Source organism: Orcinus orca, chromosome 5 (genome assembly GCF_937001465.1).
Source record: "Orcinus orca chromosome 5, mOrcOrc1.1, whole genome shotgun sequence".
NCBI lineage: Eukaryota > Metazoa > Chordata > Mammalia > Artiodactyla > Delphinidae > Orcinus > Orcinus orca.
In genome coordinates this window covers 55,676,676-55,698,580 of record NC_064563.1, presented here as the reverse complement: position 1 = coordinate 55,698,580, position 21,905 = coordinate 55,676,676, and the positions used below count along the sequence as shown (strand labels likewise).

At 38.9% G+C, this 21,905-nt stretch overlaps 1 protein-coding gene across 1 annotated transcript in view; it reads left to right on the top strand.

The window, feature by feature from the left end:
* The window catches only part of SPATA16 (spermatogenesis associated 16), a 192,768-nt gene extending 171,926 nt beyond the window's left edge, over positions 1-20,842 (top strand). The window contains exons 6-10 of the mRNA XM_049709844.1: positions 1,511-1,657; positions 2,685-2,797; positions 14,643-14,807; positions 17,416-17,499; positions 20,573-20,842. Coding sequence (XP_049565801.1) covers positions 1,511-1,657; positions 2,685-2,797; positions 14,643-14,807; positions 17,416-17,499; positions 20,573-20,842 — 779 coding nt within the window. The remainder of the gene's footprint in view (positions 1-1,510; positions 1,658-2,684; positions 2,798-14,642; positions 14,808-17,415; positions 17,500-20,572) is intronic.
* The last annotated feature ends 1,063 nt before the right edge of the window (positions 20,843-21,905 follow it).

Sequence of the window (21,905 nt, the reverse complement as noted above, 5' to 3'; positions counted from 1 at the left end):
TTTACCAACGTTGAATATTGGGCTTCTCAGTAAATTGTAGTTTGAACAAAGGGTTCTGCAGCTAAAAATCAGAGGGGGGAAGTCAGAGAGGGTGGATAAAAACACTCATGGTTTACTGTGTCTATTATTTCTTAAAGAAATACTACAGATAGCAAAGACTGTATTTGAAACACTGCCATTTGAGTTCTGACTCTAGATTAAAAATTGGCATTTAAATCATGATTCAAGGATATTTGGAATTTCATCTTTTTCCCTTTCTGGCAGTGTTAAATAGGGAGGGCTCATTAAACCCTCTGTTCATCATCCTTCATTTGAGAAGTCTATTGTAATAAACCAAAGCATTACCCAGAATAAAAATGAATGAAGTAAATCTGGCCTCCAAGACCCCATGGCTGACATCTGTCCCTGTCCCAAAAGTAATCCAAAGTCAAGCAAGCCTAAAGCAGAGTGCAGTGGTTACGCCCACGGTCTCTGGAGTCAGACTGCCCAGGTGTGAATCCTGCCTTGTCCACTTATATGCGTGTTTCCAGACAAGTCACTGCCCATCTGTGTACCTCAACCTCCCGGTTATTTGTAAAATGAGGACAAAAGCACCAATTATGTGAATGTTTCGTGAGGATTTAAAGAGAATGCACACAAAACAAACATGATTATCAAAGGGGAAAGGGAAGGAAGAGAGGGATAAATTAGAAGCATGGGATTAACAGATATAAACTATTATACATAAAATAGATAAGCAACAAAGATTTACTGTATAGCACAGGGAACTATTTTCAGTATCTTGTGATAACCTATGATGGAAAATAATCTGAAAAAAATATATATATATATAATTGAATCACTTTGTGTACACCTGAAACACAATATTGTAAATCAACTATATGTCAATAAAAAAAATTTTAACAGAATGCACACAAAATGTTTAGAACAAGGGAAGGTAGAAAATAAGTACTAAGTAAATATTAGCTCTTCTAGTCATTAAGAACAGTTTGTTTTAGAACCATTTTCTTGACGCATGAGTTATTTCCAAGTCTAATTACAAAAGTTAGTACATTTATCATTTTAAATTTCCTTCAACTATAGGAGGGAGAGCAACTAAATTAATTAGCCTTATATTTTAATTCTTACTTGGTAATTTTTCTCTTTCCTTTCATATAACATTATTTTCTTAAACTGTGGACAGAAAAATCAAATTCTCTTGAAAGGTGTCACACAGAAAAATATTAAGCCTGCAACCTGGTCCTGAATTTTGTATTATTTTGAATATGGGGAAAGAGGAACACATAACCTAGCCATATTCTATTGCTATACTTTGTGTATGTTTATATTTTAATAAAAATATGAAGGATAAAGTATGATTTTGATATATCATCTATTTGACCTTTTGATGCACATACTTTTACTTTGTAACTTTAATTTTTTCCGAGTATAATTCTTGAAATCTGGGGGGAAAACACCCTGAAAACAATAAAATGATAAATTCTTTAGTTCTTTTTCTGTCATATTTCAGACCTTCAAGGACTCCACGTGTTGCCTCAGACAGCTGACTGGTCATCTTTTCCTCCTCAACAGTATCTCTTGACTCTTGGGTTCAAAAACAAAGAAGATGGGAAGTTTTTGGAAAAAGTATCATGTAGGAAGTTACCAACATTTACAGGTAAGTCACCTGGACTTGTTATCTTTCAATACTGTTTTAAATTAGGAATTGTGCATTATTCATTAAGATTTATTCATCACAAGCCTAGCATATAGTAAGGCCTGGGCACCAAAATGTTTGTTGGGTCATACTTAACTCCTTCCGATCTTCTTCGTGGGTTAGTTAACAATACCTGGAATTCTGGTTCCCCCAGGAGTGCCCACCTCCCTCACTCTAACCATCTCACCGCAACCACATCACCACCCATGCCTGATCATGGGGCACTCAAAGATTACAAGCTTTTGTCATCACCCATCAGCAAACACAGAAGAAAATCGTGCAACAAAACTATTGTACGAAATCAAACATATAGCCAATGACCACCTTAAATCACTTGGATTATCTGCCATTGTATTAATATCTGTTCTATTCTTTTCTTATGTAATTAACCAAGATCTCAGATCTCCTGAAGAGTATTATAGTTAAATGGTACTCAGCAATTCTACTTGAAACTTTCAAAAATCAAGTAAACATTCAGGTGAAGTCTCATACTTATGGGCTGAATTCATGACCAGGTTGAATTTATCCCTTCAGCTCTACCCACATAATTAAGGATTTGTGTTTTGTCTGGCACTCTGTCCTCTGAGGCTTATCTCAGCTTCGAGCTACATTCAAAGTCAGTGCAATCTGCACACTTGAATAATACCTGGGAGGAACAAGACAAGAATCAGACACATTTATGATGACATTTTTTTCACAACTCAGGAAAAGCATATTCTGCAGAGAGAGGTGAATTGTCATAGGCTGTCCCATGGATCTCTCAATCAAGAAACACAACAAAAGGAATAAATGATAGTCTCTAAAGGGCAATGTCTCCTCATAGATCTTTCACTGTTATACTTCTGGTCTTTGAGATGGGACTCGTTTCTATACTAAAGATTTCATATCTATTAATATTGAGGTATCTGTTTATAGCTTGCTAAGGAAAGCATTTTGAAATGGAAGTCTGGGGGAAAAAAGTATAAAAGTTTATTGTTACAATTTTTAGAACATAAAACTCCCTTCGGTCTGCTGACAAGAGAAGACACAGTGAGACACATGCAGAGAATGGGGAAGCAAATCTTGCCAATACTGGATTTTATTAGAAGCACCCAATCGAATGTAGGTATATAAGTCTTTTATATTTTTTCAACATATAAATATCAGACAATTCTAGAAGTATGGAAAGTTTATGGTGTGAATATTGCAAGTGTCGGAGGATTTTAGAAACTTTCACAGTCAACCTTATTTGCAAAACCAAGCAAAGTTTAGCTAATGATTTTATTCCTTTCATATTTTAAAATATATTAATCATAAAGCTACACTTGGCAATTTCCAGCATTTCTCAGGCTAGAGCCTTTTCTTTGTGGCTTCCTGATATCTAATTGAAGGCTGAATTGAATCTCTTGCTTCAAATCAGTAACAAAATTTTAGTGAACACAGTGCTTTCCCTGTTTCATACATTTGGCTACTGCATATAACCATTTTGTTGCCTACATAAGAATTCAGAACACTGAAAGCTAGCTCCTCCACATTAACTGATACACTGGATGCTACTCTAAACATTGGCAATTGATCTTTTTTGTTGTTGTTAACATCTTTACTGCAGTATAACTGCTTTATAATGTTGTGTTAGTTTCTGTTGTATACAAAAGTGAACCAACTATATGCATACATATATCCCCATATCCCCTCCCTCTTGCGTCTCCCTCCCACCCTCCCTATCCCACCCCTTTAGTTGATCACAAAGCACCAAGCTGATCTCCCTGTTGCTATGCAGCTGCTCCCCACTAGCTATCTATTTTACATTTGGTAGTGTGTATATGTCAATGCCACTCTCTCACTTCGTCCCAGCTTACCCTTCCCCCTCCCCGTGTCCTCAAGTCCATTCTCTACGTCTGCATCTTTATTCCTGTCCTGCCCCTAGGTTCTTCAGAACCATTTTTTTTAAAGATTCCATATATATGTGTTAGCGTACAGTATTTGTTTTTCTCTTTCTGACTTACTTCCCTCTGTATGACAGACTCTAGGTCCATCCACCTCACTACAAATAACTAAATTTCATTTCTTTTTATGGCTGAGTAATATTCCATTGTATATATTTGCCACATCTTCTTTATCCACTGATCTGTTGATGGACACTTAGGTTGCTTCCATGTCCTGGCTATTGTAAACAGTGCTGCAATGAACATTGTGGTACATGACGCTTTGAATTATCATTTTCTCAGGGTATATGCCCAGTAGTGGGATGGCTGGGTAATATGGTACTTCTATTTTTACTTTTTTAAGGAAGTTCCATACTGTTCTCCAAGGTGGCTGTATCAATTTACATTCCCAACAACAGTGCAAGAGGGTTCCCTTTTCTCCACACCCTCTCCAGCATTTAGTGTTTGTAGATTTTTTCATGATGGCCATTCTGACTGGTGTGAGGTGATACCTCACTGTACTTTTGTTTTGCATTTCTCTAATAATTAGTGATGTTGAGCATTCTTTCATGTGTTTGTTGGCCATCTGTATATCTTCTTTGGAGAAATATCTATTACGGTCTTCTGCCCATTTTTGGATTGGGTTGTTTGTTTTCTTCCTATTGAGCTGCATGAGCTGCTTGTATATTTTGGAGATTAATCCTTTGTCAGTTGCTTCATTTGCCAATACTTTATCCCATTCTGAGAGTTGTCTTTTGTCTTGTTTACGGTTTCCTTTGCTGTACAAAAGCTTTTAAGTTTAACTAGGTCCCATTTTTTAATTTTTGTTTTTATTTCCATTTCTCTAGGAGGTGGGTCAAAAAGGATCTTGCTGTGATTTATGTCATAGAGTGTTCAGCCTATATTTTCCTCTAAGAGGTTGATAGTGCCTGGCCTTACATTTAGGTCTTTAATCCATTTTGAGTTTATTTCTGTGTATGGTGTTAGGAAGTGTTCTAATTTCATTCTTTTCCAGGTAGCTGTCCAATTTTCCCAGCACCACTTATTGAAGAGGCTGTCTTTTCTCCATTGTATACTCTTGCCTCCTTTATCAAACATAAGGTGACCATATGTGCAAGGGTTCATCTCTGGGCTTTCTATCCTATTTCAATGATCTATATTTCTATTTTTGTGCCAGTACCATACTGTCTTGATTACTGTAGCTTTGTAGTATAGTCTGAAGTCAGGGAGCCTGATTCCTCCAGCTCTGTTTTTCTTTCTCAAGACTGCTTTGGCTATTCGGGGTATTTTGTGTTTCCATACAAATTGTGAAATTTTTGGTACTAGTTCTATGAAAAATGCCATTGGTAGTTTGATAGGGATTGCATTGAATCTGTAGATAGCTTTGGGTAGTACGGTCATTTTCACAATGTTGATTCTTCCGATCCAAGAACATGGTATATCTCTCCATCTGTTTGTATCATCTTTAATTTCTTTCATCAGTGTCTTAGAGTATTCTGCATACAGGTCTTCTGTCTCCTTAGGTAGGTTTATTCCTAGATACTTTATTCTTTTTGATGCAATGGTAAATGGGAGTGTTTCCATAATTTCTCTTTCAGATTTTTCATCATTAGTGTATAGGAATGCAAGACACTTCTGTGCATTAATTTTGTATCCTGCTACTCTACCAAATTCACTGATTAGCTCTAGTAGTTTCCTGGTAGCATCTTTAGGATCCTCTATGTACAGTATCATGTCATCTGCAAATAGTGACAGTTTTACTTCTGCTTTTCCAATTTGTATTCCTTTTATTTCTTTTTCTTCTCTGATTGCTGTGCCTGAAACTTCCAAAACTATGTTGAATAACAGTGGTGAGAGTGGACAACCTTGTCTTATTCCTGATCTTAGAGGTAATGGTTTCAGTTTTTCACCATTGTAAACGATGTTGGCTGTGGGTTTGTCATATATGGCTTTTATTATGTTGAGGTTGGTTCCCTCTATGCCTACTTTCTGAAGAGTTTTTATCATAAATGTGTGTTGAATTTTGTCAAATGCTTTTTCTGCATCTATTGAGATGATCATATGTTTTTTCTCCTTCAGTTCATTAATATGGTTTATCACATTGATCGATTTGCATATATTGAAGAATCCTTGCATTCCTGGGATAAACCCCACTTGATCGTGGTGTATGAGCCTTTTAATGTGCTGTTGGATTCCGTTTGCTAGTAATTTTTTTTTTTTTGCGGTACGCGGGCCTCTCACTGTTGTGGCCTCTCCCGTTGCGGAGCACAGGCTCCGGACGTGCAGGCTCAGCGGCCATGCTCACGGGCCCAACCGCTCCGCGGCATGTGGGATCTTCCCGGACCGCGGCACGAACCCGTGTCCCCTGCTTCGGCAGGCGGACTCTCAACCACTGCGCCAGCAGTTTTGCATCTATGTTCATCAGTGATATTGGCCTGTAGTTTTCTTTCTTTGTGACATCTTTGTCTGGTTTTGGTATCAGGGTGATGGTGGCGTTGTAGAATGAGTTTGGGAGCGTTCCTCCCTCTGCTATATTTTGGAAGAGTTTGAGAAGGATAGGTGTTAGCTCTTCTCTGAATCTTTGATAGAATTGTCCTGTGAAGCCACCTGGTCCCGGGCTTTTGTTTGTTGGAAGGTTTTTAATCACAGTCTCAAATTCAGTGCTTGTGCTTGGTCTGTTTATATTTCTTCCTGGTTCAGTCTCAGAAGGTTGTGCTTTTCTAAGAATTTGTCCATTTCTTCCAGGTTGTCCATTTTATTGGCATATAGTTGCTTGTAGTATTCTGTCACGATCCTTTGCATTTCTGCAGTGTTAGTTGTTACTTCTCCTTTTTCATTTCTAATTCTATTGAGTCTTCTCCCTTTTTTTCTTGATGAGTCTGGCTAATGGTTTATCAATTTTGTTTATCTTCTCAAAGAATCAGCTTTTAGTTTTATTGATCTTTGCTATTGCCTTCTTCATTACTTTTTCATTTATTTCTGATCTGATCTTTATGATTTCTTTCCTTCTGCTAACTTTGGGGGTTTTTTGTTCTTCTTTCTCCAATTGCTTTAGGTGTAAGGTTAGGTTGTTTATTTGAGATGTTTCTTGTTCCTTGAGGTAGGACTGTACTGCTATAAAGTTCCCTCTTAGAACTGCTTTTGCTACATCCCATAGGTTTGGGGTCATCATGTTTTCATTGTCATTTGTTTCTAGGTATTTCTGATTTCCTCATTGATTTCTTCAGTGATCTCCTGGTTATTTAGTAGCACATTGTTTAGCCTCCATGTGTTTGTATTTTTTACAGTTTTTCCTGTAATTGATATCTAGTCTCATAGTGTTGTGGTTGGAGAAAATACTTGATATGATTTCAATTTTCTTAAATTTACCAAGGCTTGATTTGTGACCCAAGATATGGTCTATCCTGGAGAATGTTCTATGAGCAGTTGAAAGTGTATTCTGTTGTTTTTGGATGGAATGTCCTATAAATATCAATTAAGTCCATCTTGTTTAGTGTATCATTTAAAGCTTGTGTCTCCTTATTTATTTTCATTTTGGATGATCTGTCCATGGGTGAAAGTGGGGTGTTAAAGTCCCCTACTATGAATGTGTTACTGTTGATTTCCCCTTTTATGGCTGTTAGTATCTGCCTTATGTATTGAGGCGCTCCTATGTTGGGTGCATAAATATTTACAATTGTTATATCTTCTTCTTGGATTGATCCCTTGATCATTATGTAGTGTCCTTCTTGTCTCTTGTAATAGTCTTTATTTTAAAGTCTATTTTGCCTGATATGAGAATTGCTATTCCAGCTTTCTTCTGATTTCCATGTGCATGGAATATCTTTTTCCATCCCCTTACTTTCATTCTGTATGTGTCCCTAGGTCTGAAGTGGGTCTCTTGTAGACAGCATATGTACGGGTCTTGTTTCTGTATCCATTCAGCCAGTCTAAGCCTTTTGGTTGGAGCATTTAATCCATTTACATTTAAGGTAACTATTGATATGTATGTTCCTATTACCATTTTCTTAATTGTTTGGGGTTTATTTTTGTAGGTCGTTTTCTTCTCTTGTGTTTCCTGCCTAAAGAAGTTCCTTTAGCATTTGTTGTAAAGCTGGTTTGGTGGGGATGAATTCTCTTAGCTTTTGCTTGTCTTAAAGGTTTTAATTTCTCCATTGAATCTGAATGAGATCCTTGCTGGGTAGAGTAATCTTGGTTGTAGGGTTTTCCCTTTCATCACTTTAAATATGTCCTGCCACTCCCTTCTGGCTTGCAGAGTTTCTGTTAACCTTATGGGGATTTCCTTGTATGTTATTTGTTGCTTTTCCCTTGCTGCTTTTAGTATCTCTTTTTTGTATTTAATTTTTGAGAGTTTGATTAATATGTGTCTCAGCATGTTTCTCTTTGGGTTTATCCTGTATGGGACTCTCTGTGCTTCCGGGACTTGACTATTTCCTTTCCCATGTTAGGGAAGTTTTTGACTATAATCTCTTCAAATATTTTCTCAGACGCTTTCTCTTTCTCTTCTTCTTCTGAGACCCCTATAATTCAAATGTTGGTGTGTTCAGTGTTGTCCCAGAGGTCTCTGAGACTGTCCTCAATTCTTTTCATTCTTTTTTCTTTATTCTGCTCCCTGACAGTTATTTCCACCATTTTATCTTCCACGTCACTTATCCGTTCTTCTGCCTTAGTTATTCTGCTATTGATTCCTTCTAGAGTATCTTTAATTTCAGTTTTTGTGTTGTTCATCACTGTTGGTTTGCTCTTTCGTTCTTCTAGATCCTTGTTAAATGTTTCTTGTATTTTCTCCATTGTGTTTCCGAGATTTTGGATCATCTTTACTATCATTACTCTGAATTCTTTTTCAGGTAGGTTGCCTATTGCATCTTCATTTATTGGTCTTGTAGGTTTTTACCTTGCTCCTTCATCTGTGACATATTTTTTGTCGTTTCTTTTTTTTTTTTTTTTTTGATGGGTGGGGCTGTATTCCTGTCTTACTGGTTGTTTGGCCTGAGGGGTCCAGCACTGGAGTTTGCAGGCAGTTGGATAGAGCTGGGTCTTGGTGCTGAGATGAGGACCTCTGGGAGGCCTCACTCCAGTTGGTATTCCCTGGGGTCTGAGGTTCTGTTAGTCCAGCAATTTGGACTCAGAGCTCCCACCACAGGAGCTCGGCCCTGACCTCCGGCTTGGGAACCAAGATCCTGCAAGCCAGTCGCTGGAGGTTCATCCCGCCCCCTTAGCTGTCTGTGGTCCCCCACCAGTGCCTGGTAGGTGCCCTAATTGTATGTAGACACGAATCCTAGTCTGCCATCTTGACTCCGCCCTCCACCTGGCAATTGATCTTTATATACCCTTAAGGTAAATTATCTAATCCCTTTCTGTGACCCAGGGAAAATATGCCCTTTCTACTTTCAGTCTTTAAAAAAAGCCCAAAATAAGACCTGAGTTATGCTGTGCTATTTTACAAAATTTAAGCTATTGTATTGAAAGTACATAAAGAGGGCTTCCCTGGCGGCACAGTGGTTGAGAGTCCGCCTGCCAATGCAGCGGACACGGGTTCGTGCCCCAGTCCGGGAAGATCCCACATGCCGCGGAGCGGCTGGGCCCGTGAGCCACGGCCACTGAGCCTGCGCGTCCGGAGCCTGTGCTCTGCAACAGGACAGGCCGCAACAGTGAGAGGCCCGCGTACCGCAAAAAAAAAAAAAAAGAAAGTACATAAAGGGAACTCTTCGTTAATGGGCTCTAAAGGCTGCAGATTTCCCCTTTTAAAATATTCTTCAAAAGGCCTAAGCTGGAAATTTTTAAGAATTCTTTTTTTGTGGTTTTAGTATTACATCGTTGATTTGATGTTCTTACCTTACAAGGGGAACAAAGGGGGTTATCACAAACAGCTACTTAACATCTGTTCAGCAGTTTACCTGCTCAGTAACATTATTCAGCATTTTACAAAAGCTATAAAACCCCTAATTTATTTGCATGATTTGTAATTCTATGCATTACAAATCCAAAAGCACATTTTTACTGATTTTCCTACCACATAGCTTCCTTCCCCTTCCTCACAACTGTGTTCCACTCAACTATCTCCCCTATACTACTACTACTACTAAGAAATCCATCTCTATCTTAGTCATCTTGCGCTGTCATAACAAAATAGCATTCTAGAGGCTAGAAGTCTGAGATCAGGGTGCCAACATGGTCAGGTTCTGCCAAACACCCTCTTCCTGGTTTGCAGTCGGCTAAAGACCCTCTTCCTGGCTTGCAGTTGGCTACTTTCTCTCTGTGTCCTAACATGGCAGAGAGCAAGCTCTCTGTTGTCAATTCTTGTAAGAGCACTAATCCCAAAATGAGGCCCTACTCTCATGACCTCATCTAACCATAATTACCTCCCAAAGGCCCCATCTCCAAATACATCACATTGGTCACTAGGGCTTCAACATAGGAATTTTGGGTGGACACAAACGTTCAGTTTATAGTGATCTCATTGGATCTACTGCAAATTTTGGGTCCTGTTCTCCAATTCACAACCTCTTCCAGACACACACACACACACCCTCACCAACCACCCCATCCTAATTAGAGACACACACACACACACACCCCTCATCACTGTCATCATCAGGCTCTTGCAAGCAGTGGAAGCCTTGCTAGCAAGAACCATCACCATATAGTATTACTTCACCTCATCTGCACATGGTTAGCCTTGCAGTGCCAGCATGCTGGATGTTGGGGAGGTAATCTGTCTGTGCCCCGGCTCTTTGGGGCGATGCCCGCCGTGCCTTGCTACTTGTCAGATACCCGCCACATCATCATCTGTTGCCAGCTCAGATCTCCCAGTGTGCTGTGAATGCAGGTTAGGCCAATCTAGGCATCAAGCACTTTTTAAATGCTTCTAACACATTTTCTTCTCACGTTTCAAAGGGCATTCTGGCCACTTAGAAATGTGTATATGCATGAATCTCTATGTGTCCATAAAGCAGACTTGAAAACCGTAATGAATAAGATTCTTAGCATCTAATGAATGACTCAGTCTTCTTTAGAATGAGTCAGCACCACTTTGTTAACTGTGAGGGATTTCATCAACTTTATGTTTGCATCTATGGGAAATAGTTTTTGGAAGACTGTCTCAAAGAGCTTGAATGAAATTGAAGCAAGTGAGCCCACAGGTACCCAGAGACCACAAGAATATCCAAATATTGGCCTGTAGGTTTCTCATTATATGCCCAACCACAGCTTCATAAAGCAGGACTGAATAAAATTGGCTGCAAAGGTAACCTAGCTAATGAAGAAAGAAATGAGTTGGTGAGCAGAAATTATTCCTACATGGTACAATTAATTGTAACCCAAGAATCCCTCAATAGTGTTTTTAGGATCCCGAGGTGGTTTTTTTTTTTTTTTTTTTTTTTTTTTGTCAGATGTCAAATGCCATCCACTTGAGTAAGCACTGCATTGCCCTTATTAGCTGTGACCCTAGCTTGTGACACCTGTGGATGAAGACTTTCGTCCAAGGCTGTGCTCTGGCTGTGTAACCCTAGGATATCACTTAACCTCTGAGCTGTTTTTTTCTCATTTATAAAATAAGCTGTTACCTGCCATGCTCACCTCCCAGAGTTGTGAGACCAAAAGTATATAATCCACATTGAAGCACTTGGTAAAGTATTAAGAATTTTTAGAGTTTTAATTAATTGTATTGGTTTTCATTTGCTATGACAAAAGGACTGTTTTATAGACCCTTCTCTTTCTTTGTAAATGCTGTATACTTTGAAATTACATACTCTTCTAAAACGAAGACTGTGCAAGTGTCCTGTGGATCTTGAATTCTTTTCCTTAGATCACTGATGCACTCAGATCTCCTCACAAAGGCAGGATTAGAGGTGTCATCTCTAGCCATGGAGTAGATCTACTGCCCACAGTAGGGCTTGTCAGGGAACATGAATTTTCACCTCTTGCTATGAGGTGGTAGAAAGAGTTGGTGAAGGAGACAAAGACATTCCTGGTATAATGCTTCTCTCAGAAAATAATTCTCCTTACACTCTGACACCAGTTTCCTTACCTTTATAGATTCCTTTGTTAGGCACACAGCCCACGGCTGTGTGACAAGAATGATTCTGGCATTTTCAGAGTTATTGTCTAAAATGTTCTCCCACCTTCCTATCCGGTGTCTTTTAATCTCACTGAACATCAACCCCATTCAACCAGTAGCTCTGCTCTAATGGTATTTTTTCTTCTATGGTTCTTTGTACTAATTATTTCACGTGCTACTGAATGCTGCTGTGCTTTTCCATGTATTAACTTTACAGGCTGCTGTCAGTTTGCACCTTATGTACTGTGCTTCCTGGGGTGTTAAAGAGTTAAAATAATAAAATCTCTTGCCAGGCATGAAGCTTCCTTCACAGGCTGACTTGCCAAAAAATGACCTAACTAGCCAGGTTTTGAATACCTTGTTAATTTTACTTGTAATTTCCTCCAAGTGAAGCACAAAAATTGTTTATATATGCACATTGGAAATGAACAATAATATGTGTTTCCTACCCCTTTTCTTTGCAATTAATGTTTCTATATGTTATGGCAAATGGAAATACATTCCCAATACTTGGGCTCTGCTTTTCAGCAATATTATGCTGTGCCACTTACGTTCCAAACATTCATCCACACCTGCTATTAAATCTAGACAACTGTCTGGCTGAAGCTTTCATCTGAACTTGCTATTTACCTAACCTTCACTGTACCTGTGTGGCCACTTCATTACACTCTCTCCAGCAGCTAAGGAGCTCTCTGGTCACTTCTGAAGTCTCATTGAGAGGGCTACTTCCTTTTAGATTTAGCCCTTGCTAGCATTAAATGTGAGCTAATTCCTTCATTTTTCATTATTTCCTTGATTTTCTTAAAGCAACAGCATTAAAGCATTCCTGCTGGCATTTATTAATTTTTATTTCTTTTTCACTTTATCTCTCAGAAGCCCCAACCTTGTATAGGTAAAATATTAATCTGTAGTTTCCTGATGACCAAAACTGCATTTGGCTTGGGGGGGGGGTAGGGGGAGGACCATTAGCAGTCAACTGTATCCTTTCCCTAGTGTCCTATCCATAAGGAGCACTTCCTGTTTTGCTATGCATCCAACAATCCAGCTAACAAAGCACCACTGCCTTCCACTATTTTTATTGTCCTGATGTTTTGGAAAATTACACTGATAGATTATGTTTCCAAGCAGGCCGCAGTTGTTTCTGCACTTTGGAGTTGAGTCACTATACCACTTTCCTACAACCAGCCCCACTGTTTATTTTAAAGAAGGACAAAGAAAGTAATTTTTCTTGGGAAAGAAAACTGTTTCTCCTGCAACTTGCTTTCCTCTATTTGACAGTATCCATTGTTTAGCTACGTGTTTAAACTCTGTGGGTAGGCTGGCTATTTCTTCAATTCAGAGAAGGGATCTCAAATCCACAATTTGCAGTCATTGCTCCTATAGGTTTATAGGTTTTCAGATAAATGATTAATTGGAAAGAACAAATTAGCAGGGATAAAGAGACATCAGTCAAATGGCAGAAAGAGATGTTAGGAAGAAATACAGCAAATACAATGCAACAGTGCTTAACCTTTCTTTATTACCAAGATTCCAGGAAAGCGCCAAACTCTAGAGGTTGGTGTCAGTCAAGATATGTGTATGACATTTCAGAAAGGACTGCCTTCTAAATTCAAGTTAAAATTTTGATGCTCTTTAGTAATGCTGGTTTCTAATAATTTTTCTCCTTAGAAAAGAATATTTTAAGAAGAAAAAGTCACATCTGCCTTCTCTAGTTTCTGGGAGAAAATCTGTTTTATAAGTATGCACAAACTCAAATAGTCCTTGTGCAGATACTAAGCTTTAAGGTAGTAGTTTATTCTCCAACTTCTGTTTGAGATATTTGAATATCTGAATTTTTGTATAGCTAAAATTCCTATTTCTAGGGCCACATAACAAGAGATTGTGATTCACTGAGTAAGGTCCAGGACTCTTCCTAATTAACCAACAAGCCTAGTAATTCAGGTGCAGGTGGTCAAAGAGGAAACCTCCACTCCCCGACCGCATAAAGGGATGCCGCTCATCTAGGCTTCCACTTCTAAGCACCAAGATGCAGAATATCATCACCAGACTAAATCCTCCTATGACTTCCCGTTTCTCATCACCCTCCAAACATGACAGGAACCCTTAGATGCCCCCTTATGTCAGAAGTACTTTTTCCTAAACAGAAATGTGAGAATTTTACGATAAACTTTGTGTCACCTATCAAGCAGTACAATTTGTATTAAACTTTTTAGAGAAGGTAACATGTCCTCTCTATGGCTGGCAGTAGCAAACACAGAGGTAGGCCACCTTAATTATAAGTGTGCCCCATTTTAAGAAAGCCCAAAATACCAGTAGATTCATGGAGGTTGGTGTTCCTTACAAGTGCACAACAGTCTGTTTCAAGATGGATCATGTCAGTTGCTGGAATGGTCCTAGGACCCAGAATAAATCACTAAAATGACACAAGGAGAGAAGCCAGAGTCCATGGCCATCCAAAGAGAGCTAAAGATAAAAGCAGAGCTGGAGGTTTAATGTAAGCCACTGGGCTAGACAGAAATCCACTTGCATAACATTTTTCAGGATTCAACTTGCATAAGAAATCTTCCTTTGTATAAACAAGACAGTGGGCAACTCTTAACTCTCATGATGCCTTGGTGACATAGATAAAATCACCCCCGCTCAATGGACACAGCTCTGTGGGATCCCCACTGGGAGAGTGGAGCTCAGGTTCAACTTCAGTCCTTCTTTTCCCCTCATCCCAGATTCCTTAGGCAGGGCCACCCGCAAATCCTTCTCAACAGTCCTGCCAAGCGTTCCCTTTTATATATCAACACATTCATCTGTTTGAAGGAAGGGTACAGACAATTCTCTAAAATAATAGAAGAAAACATTGATTTGCACTAGATACCATTACTTCAGGGGAGCTAAACGTGTTATTATTTAGCTGACCTGACTTCAATCCCCGGGGAGAGGTTATTTCTGTGGTTTTGTTCTAAAACATTTCCTTCTACTGGGAGACTAGGGGAGTCTTCGTGCGTGCTCAGGTGTGATGGAGAAGTTGCAATATGCCAGCCTCCTCAGCCGGCTGCAGAGAGTAAAGGAGCAGTCCCAGGTGATCAATCAAGCAATGGCCGAGCTAGCAACCATTCCCTATCTACAGGACATCAGTCAACAGGAGGCGGAATTGGTACGCATTTGTTTTTCTTTGTTTAAGGCTTTCACAAGCCCTGAGCCAATAAAAGAGTGATATGGTCTGAAAAAGAATGTGACAATAAATGCAGTCCGAGGGCAAACTCCCCAACCCTCATGAAGCATTCTAATGAAGAAACTGGAAAATGTAGAAGTGTGTGTGTGTGTTTTATTTGCCCACCCTAACTAGCTTTTTTTTTTTTTAATAGCAAGACCTTTGTAATGTATGAAAATATGGAAGAGGGCTGATTACTCATATTTTGAGTCAGGCTTTTTTGTTTCAAGTAAAGTGAAATTTTAATACATTGTTTCTTAACTCCAAGATATGTTAATACAGGATTCTCTTCAATGGAAAAGTAAGAGGAAAAAACAGTAATTGCTGGATAGAAAACTGACCCTACAAAATCATCCATAGAATTTTCTTATTTACTTCTAATGTCACATATATGCCGGCAGTGCCAACACTCGCACACATATGTCCATTTAGTTAAGAGAGGTGTCTTGAGGGGAAAATGTAGTCAAATGGTGGGGTGTTTGGTTTTTTTTTAACTGAATTGACCAGTTAACTCAGAAAACACAGAGCCTGTCAAAAACTAGTTCAAGAAATATCTTATAGAACAAATCTCCAAACAGGTGTGTATATTATAACCATAATTTATATTAGAAACAATAGCACCTCGTTTGAAAAACAATTATTAATCAGTGTGATGGCCATTCAAGGAAAGGTAAAATTCACTCCATATAAAGCTCCTAATGTGTTGCTGGGAAGGGCTCTTTGAGGCTCTAATTGAATGTAGCGAAAACTAATTATAGACCTGAATTGAATTCACATAGCAAGGATGAGAACAACCCAAACTTAGCACCTGTAATTTTCAGATAACTAAAGGAACACTCCCTCTTTGAGCTTTTAAAATTGTTACAAATTAATCAAGAAATGAACCGCCAACATTTATAATGTTCATCTGAACCTGTTAAAAGTATATTAAATAAATACTGATATTCAAAGTAAGCATATAAAACCGAGTTTTATATAATAAATATTTTATATAATAAATAATAAAATATTTTATATAATAAAATAATAAAACTCCACATACTAAACATTAAAACTATGAGAAAAAAAGTCTATTAGTCAAGAATTTACTAAGTCAAAACTGGCAATAATACTTTCTAAACCTGTATGGTTATGTGCACAGAACACCTTCTAAAAGGCTAAGTGTTTATCCTACCATTCGTAAGGCATTCAGGAGTGCAGTAAGTGTGGAGCTTTCAAAGTGCATATTATAGCCAATTTTAGATGATTAATGCTCCTCTGAGATAAAAGAAAGCAAAGAAAATGTTAATTTAAGAAGCTGGCACAATGTTGATCCTGTCTTCCTGAAAAGCACATTCAAGATTTAAATGAAAAATACAAGGGAGTTTTCTGCACTTAGGTCTTCTTAACCACACATCTGCAGCCTTCTTCTTCCTGGAAATACTTATATTTCTAAATATACACAAAGAGCACAAAACTAGCATTATTAACATCACTAACTAATGTGTTAGTGCAACATTCCACTACCCGAAACCTTGGAAAACAGGATTTCATGGGATATTTTCATAATTTATATACCTACTAGAAAAAAAGTAAATGTATAGGATGTATATGTGCAAGCCAAATATTTAAAAATCATGTCTCTTGCAAGGGTTCATCCCCTTAAGTAACAGATTTTACTTTCCAGCTTCCAAGCATAGGTTAACCTAGATACAAATCCTCGAAACACCTTTTATGATGCTATATAAACAGTGACTACTCAGTAGAAGAGTTCTGAGTGACTCAACTCTCTACCCTCCTGCTTAAGCTCTGCAATATCTAAAGAACAGAAAGATTATCTAAGGGTTCATAATGTTTGACGCCATGGTGAACTGAGCTGGTATATGTTCATTTTCAGAGAACTTTCTTTTTTAGCTTTGAATATCACATGGCTTCATGTGGCCTCATTACTTTGCAGCCACATATAAAGTGTGTGTATAGGATTATTTTAAAATGGAATATGGCAGTTCGGGGCAAAGGAGAGAATGTTTTAAACTTGCCTTTGAAATGGAACCTTAAAAAGTAATCCTGGTTATTTTGAAATTTTAGAAAAGAAAAGCATAGTAAAAGAACATAAATGAGCCAGATCCTTTAAGAGGCAATAAAACAACACAATTTTAGTATGGTCCTCTGGTGAGCTTTTGCATGATGCCTAGAATTATGATACATTAGCCTCAGGAGAAAATATTAAAATGTGTTCATGTACTACATGCCATTCCCTGAGAGAATTAACTACCGCCTTCATTCTTTACAACCCAAATCCGTTTTTACAAAACATCAACACTTACTACATTAAAATCTATATGTTTTCTACAAATTTTCAAGAATCTTTCCATTGTTCCAGTATTTTATATCTGCAATAATACTTGGTAATGACTGAAGCAGAGATGAGGTGGCAGTGTTCATTGTCGGAAAGTTGAGTAATAAAATCATCAGCGTACAAATGATTTTTTAATTAGGTTTTAATCTGTGTATTTAGAGAAGTTATTTCTGTGTGAATTCCACCCTGATAATTTTTATCTTGGTGCCACAGCTGCAGTCACTAATGGCAGATGCTATGGACACGCTTGAAGGAAGGAGAAACGATAAAGAACGTGTGTGGAATACAATTCAAAAGGTAAAACTTTCAGCTGAAGGAAAAAGACATATTATTCTCAAAGAAAATGTCCATCTTGGGTCAAATCTGTTTAAAAGATAAAAAGAAAAGGAAATTCCTGGGGTTGCTTTATTGGTTGTTTTCTTTTTAAAATAAATGCAGCTCTCTCCCTGGAAGTGTAGCCAAAATCAAAAATGGATTTATTTAATCTGTTTCCTAAGGTCTGCTGCTTTTCTGACTGTGGTCATATGCTTTTATGGGTCTCTTATCACGCTCATTTTCATATTGTATTTTCGTTATCTGCTCCTTCATTATTGGTTATTATAGATATTTTTAAAGCCCTTTCATCAATGTTTTAGTTTGCTCCCCAACCCTTTCTCCCATAATGGCCACTTGAGGAATAATGGCTACCTTTCAGGGAACTACAAATGAACTAGCACATTGATGTTTGGGGTGAAGGAGTAACAGACGGGTTATTAGAAGGAGAACATCCCTTCATTGGTTACCTGAGTTATGCAAAACAAGCACTGAGATGCACCTGGCCCCAGCTACTCGGGAGACTTGTGTGATACCACGGGCCCCTCTGGCAATGCAGGAAGGAGTAAGTAGTGTTGGGTCTCCAGTCCAGCTAAAGGTGATAAATTCTGGTCAATCTACTCCCCACTCAGTCTCCTCCAATCACGGTAAGAACCCACAAAGGGAGAACTGGTGCCAGGAGATGTGAGAAGAGCAAACCAAAGAAGACTTCAGTTTAAGAGGTGAAGTCAGCCATGAGGGATTCCAATGCATCTGCAGAAATGTGTGTCTTCTGTAATCAATTCAGAGGCCCTATGATAAATGCATAGAACAGAAATCAACTGAGTTCAGCAAATATTGGTTGGATATCTACTGTGCCTGAAAGAACACTGTATGTTAAGGATATTGTGCTAGACAAGACAAACACAGCCCCTGCCTATATGGACCTACCCATCTAGGAAAGAAGACAGTTATTAAACAGCTACTTATAAGTTTACTAACTATTATATTTTAAAAGTGGATGTTCAATGATCTGTGGGAACAAAGACAGGAATATAATCTGGTCTGAGAGATCAGAGAATCCATCTCTGAGAAAGTGATATTTATAAAACATTTAAAGGACAGTAGTAGTTATCCAGATGAAAAGGGAGATTTCTACACAGAGGAATAAGTTTGTACCAAGAATGCTACGAAAGCATGGCAAATTCAAAAACTGACAAAGGAACGAGGAACGTATTTCAAAATGAAGTGCAGAGGCAGAAGAAGTCAAATCACAGAAGGTCTTAAAAATTACGTTAAGGGTTTTTTAAGGATTTGGTCCTAAAAACTATGTTTGGGGAAGTATTAATATTTATCTGATAAATATTTTTGAGACATCGCTAGGGCTGTAGTGGGAAAACAGATCGGGGCTACAGAAATTTGGGGAGGTCAGTTATAAGGAGGTGACTTGATGTACAGTGGTGGGCACAGAGATGGAGAGAAGCAGACAGATGTAAGAAATATTCAGGAAGCAAATATACAGGCCTTATTCACTGATTGCATATGGGAGTTTAGAAAAAAGAAAAGGTTAGAATGATGCCCAGACATTGGGCTTGAGCCACTAGGCAGGGAATAGGAAGAGGTTCGCTGGTGCAAAGGAAGGAAATACTTCAATGAAGCAGCTTTGGGCTGAGAACATAAACTCTTTCAGAGTCCACAGAAACCACACCAGGTATTTGAAAGGGAACTTAATATACAGAATGGTTAACTGTGTATGAAATAGGTAACTGAAAAGGAAAACAATAATTCGTTACCAAGGAAGCAATAAAAGGAAACAGCTACCACCCCCTAGGGCTGGAGAATCAAAGAGAAGAGGTTGCAATTACTAAAACTTAGAAACTTGGAGCAGGGACCTGGCTGGGCCAAAACTCAGATCTCCTACTAGGAGGTGCTATTTAGCTAGTGCTAGTGTCCCTGAACTTGGAGGAGGGGTCGTGAAGGGCTGAGACTTAGACTTCTGAGGAATGGGCACTAACTCACTAGTGCTGATGGGGAGTGAAAGAAGGCAGTTTTAATGGGGGTAATCTGGCAACTTTGGAAAAACCAAATTCCACTGCTACTACAGAAAAGAATGTATGTTTCTGGAGCAAAGAAACTTTGCTGAATAGATGCTCACGGGAACTCCAAGCAGACAGGAAGTCCGCAGCAAATAACCAGGAAGCAGCAAGTCCCTCCTTTCTCCTTGGGTTTTACAGTGTCCCTCTATCGACCCCTATTGATGGAGACAAAAAGCTGGCAAAACAGAAATGGGGTTTCCAGAGTTCCAGTCCCAGCATCAAGGAGCTAATTACAGAAGGGTGGGTTTGGAATTAAGAGACAATAGGCTAATAACTAGGCCAAAAGTGCACTGAACTTAGGGTGCTGGCAAGATATCCAAGGTGAAGTACAGGAGTCTGGAGATCTGAATAGGAAATTGAATAGAGATAGAGTTTTCTAAGACATTGGCAAATTGGTGGTAACTGAAATCATTTGAGTGGATGACATGGCAGAGAAAGAGCGTATAAGAAGAAGAGAGGTTTGGGGAGCACATTTCAAATTTAGGAGGAGACTAAGAAGGAATGGCAAGACGAACTGGAGCTAGAGCTAAACGAAATCCAATGCTCATGAGAGTCAAGTGATATAATTAAATATTTCTGCTGACTATAGAAATAATTGTTTAGCACAGGGGGTAACAAACTACAGTTCACAGGTCAAAACCAGCCAACCACTTATTTTTGTAAATAGAGTTTACTGCACACAGCCATGCCATTCACTTAAGTATCATCTATGTCACCTTGGCCAAGTTGAGTAGTTGCCACAAAGACCATATAACTCACGAAGCCTAAAATATCTACTATCTGACCCTACACAAAAAGTCTGCTGTACCCTTATACCCTGCTTTAAAGCATTATCCCTCCCAGAAATATTTGCATTTGTACAGTAAATATTTATAGTTGCAAATCCGAGAGAGAACAGAATAGTCCAATTATGAAATTCCAAGGACTAGCCAAACAGGTGGAAGAGTGATTGACATTTGTCTATACCTGTCTGCATCTTGTAGACAACCACCAGTTTCACCTCACCCTACACTAGTGTTCTGACGCCCACATTCATAGGAGCATTTAGCCTACAGCTTCCCGCTTTGCCCTTACTGCAGTTATCTATTGCTGTGTTAAAAATCATTCCAAATAGTGGTTTAGAACGACAACGTTATCTCTCACAGTTCTATGTGTTGACTAGACTTAGCCAGGTGGTTCTTGCTCAGTGTCTCTCATGCAGTTCAATCTCGTGGCTTCTGTGCCTGGGACTGGAGGAGTCACCTGAAGGCTAGAATGGACTGGACTCCAAGATGGCTCATACATGTGGTGACAGCTAATACTAGTCACCTGAGACACTGACTGGAGTGCCTAAATGTGGCTTCTCCACGTGAATTAGGCTTTAAACAGCACAATAGCTGGGTTCCAAGAGGAAGTATCTCGAGAGAAAGGGAAGTATTTAAAAACCACCAGTCTCTAAAAGGCTAGGCCCAGAACTGGCATAGCAACTGCCACCCTATTCTATCGGTCAAAGCAGTCACAGGCCAGCCCAGAATCAGGGGATTGGAGAAACAGATTCCAATTCTGCAAGGAGGAGTGATATGTGCATTTGTGGAAAGAATGAAATGATAGCATCCATCTTGGAGATAAGCTTTAGCAGTAGAGCCATGGATCAGGGCCCCGGGCTGGAAAACATACCTTCAAGCAAGCAGGAATCAGGAGAATAGTCAAGTCAAGGCCTCTGAGACTGGAACACATCAGAGCCACTCAACCCAACCACTGGGTATCTAGAAAGACTTACTGGTGAGCAGCCAATCTTTCCAAATTAAAAGCCCTTAGCTTTCTAAATGGAAGCTCCTGAGAGGTCTTTAGGAAGATGTGAATGGGAAGGAACGCGGTGCCAAATTTTTCCCCAGGGCTTTTAATTTGGTCCGTGTGACTCTACAGAGCATGATCCTATCACTTTCAGATGATTCCGGTAGCAAGTAAGTAATTTCCTTTTACTGCTACAGAGCTCATCTGCGTGTGCAGGAAAAAAAATAATAATTTAAAAAAAAGCTAATTGTACAAGCTACACTGTGTTCTGAGCCCACTAGAAGTTGATATCAGCATCACCACCTCTGAGATCTGTTATCTGTAATAGAAACAGCTGTTGTACCTAATGAAAACACTTGAAATTTTCATCTGAAGCAGAATTACAGCAGCACCTCCTAGTTCCACGGAGTTAAAGGGTCTGTCAGAATCCCCATTACCTAACACAATTTTCAGGGCTCCACTTCGTTACAGGTCTATAAAAAGACTGTCAAGATGAAGCCTGATTCACGAGGGCTGACCTCCTGTCTATATTTTGTTATCTTT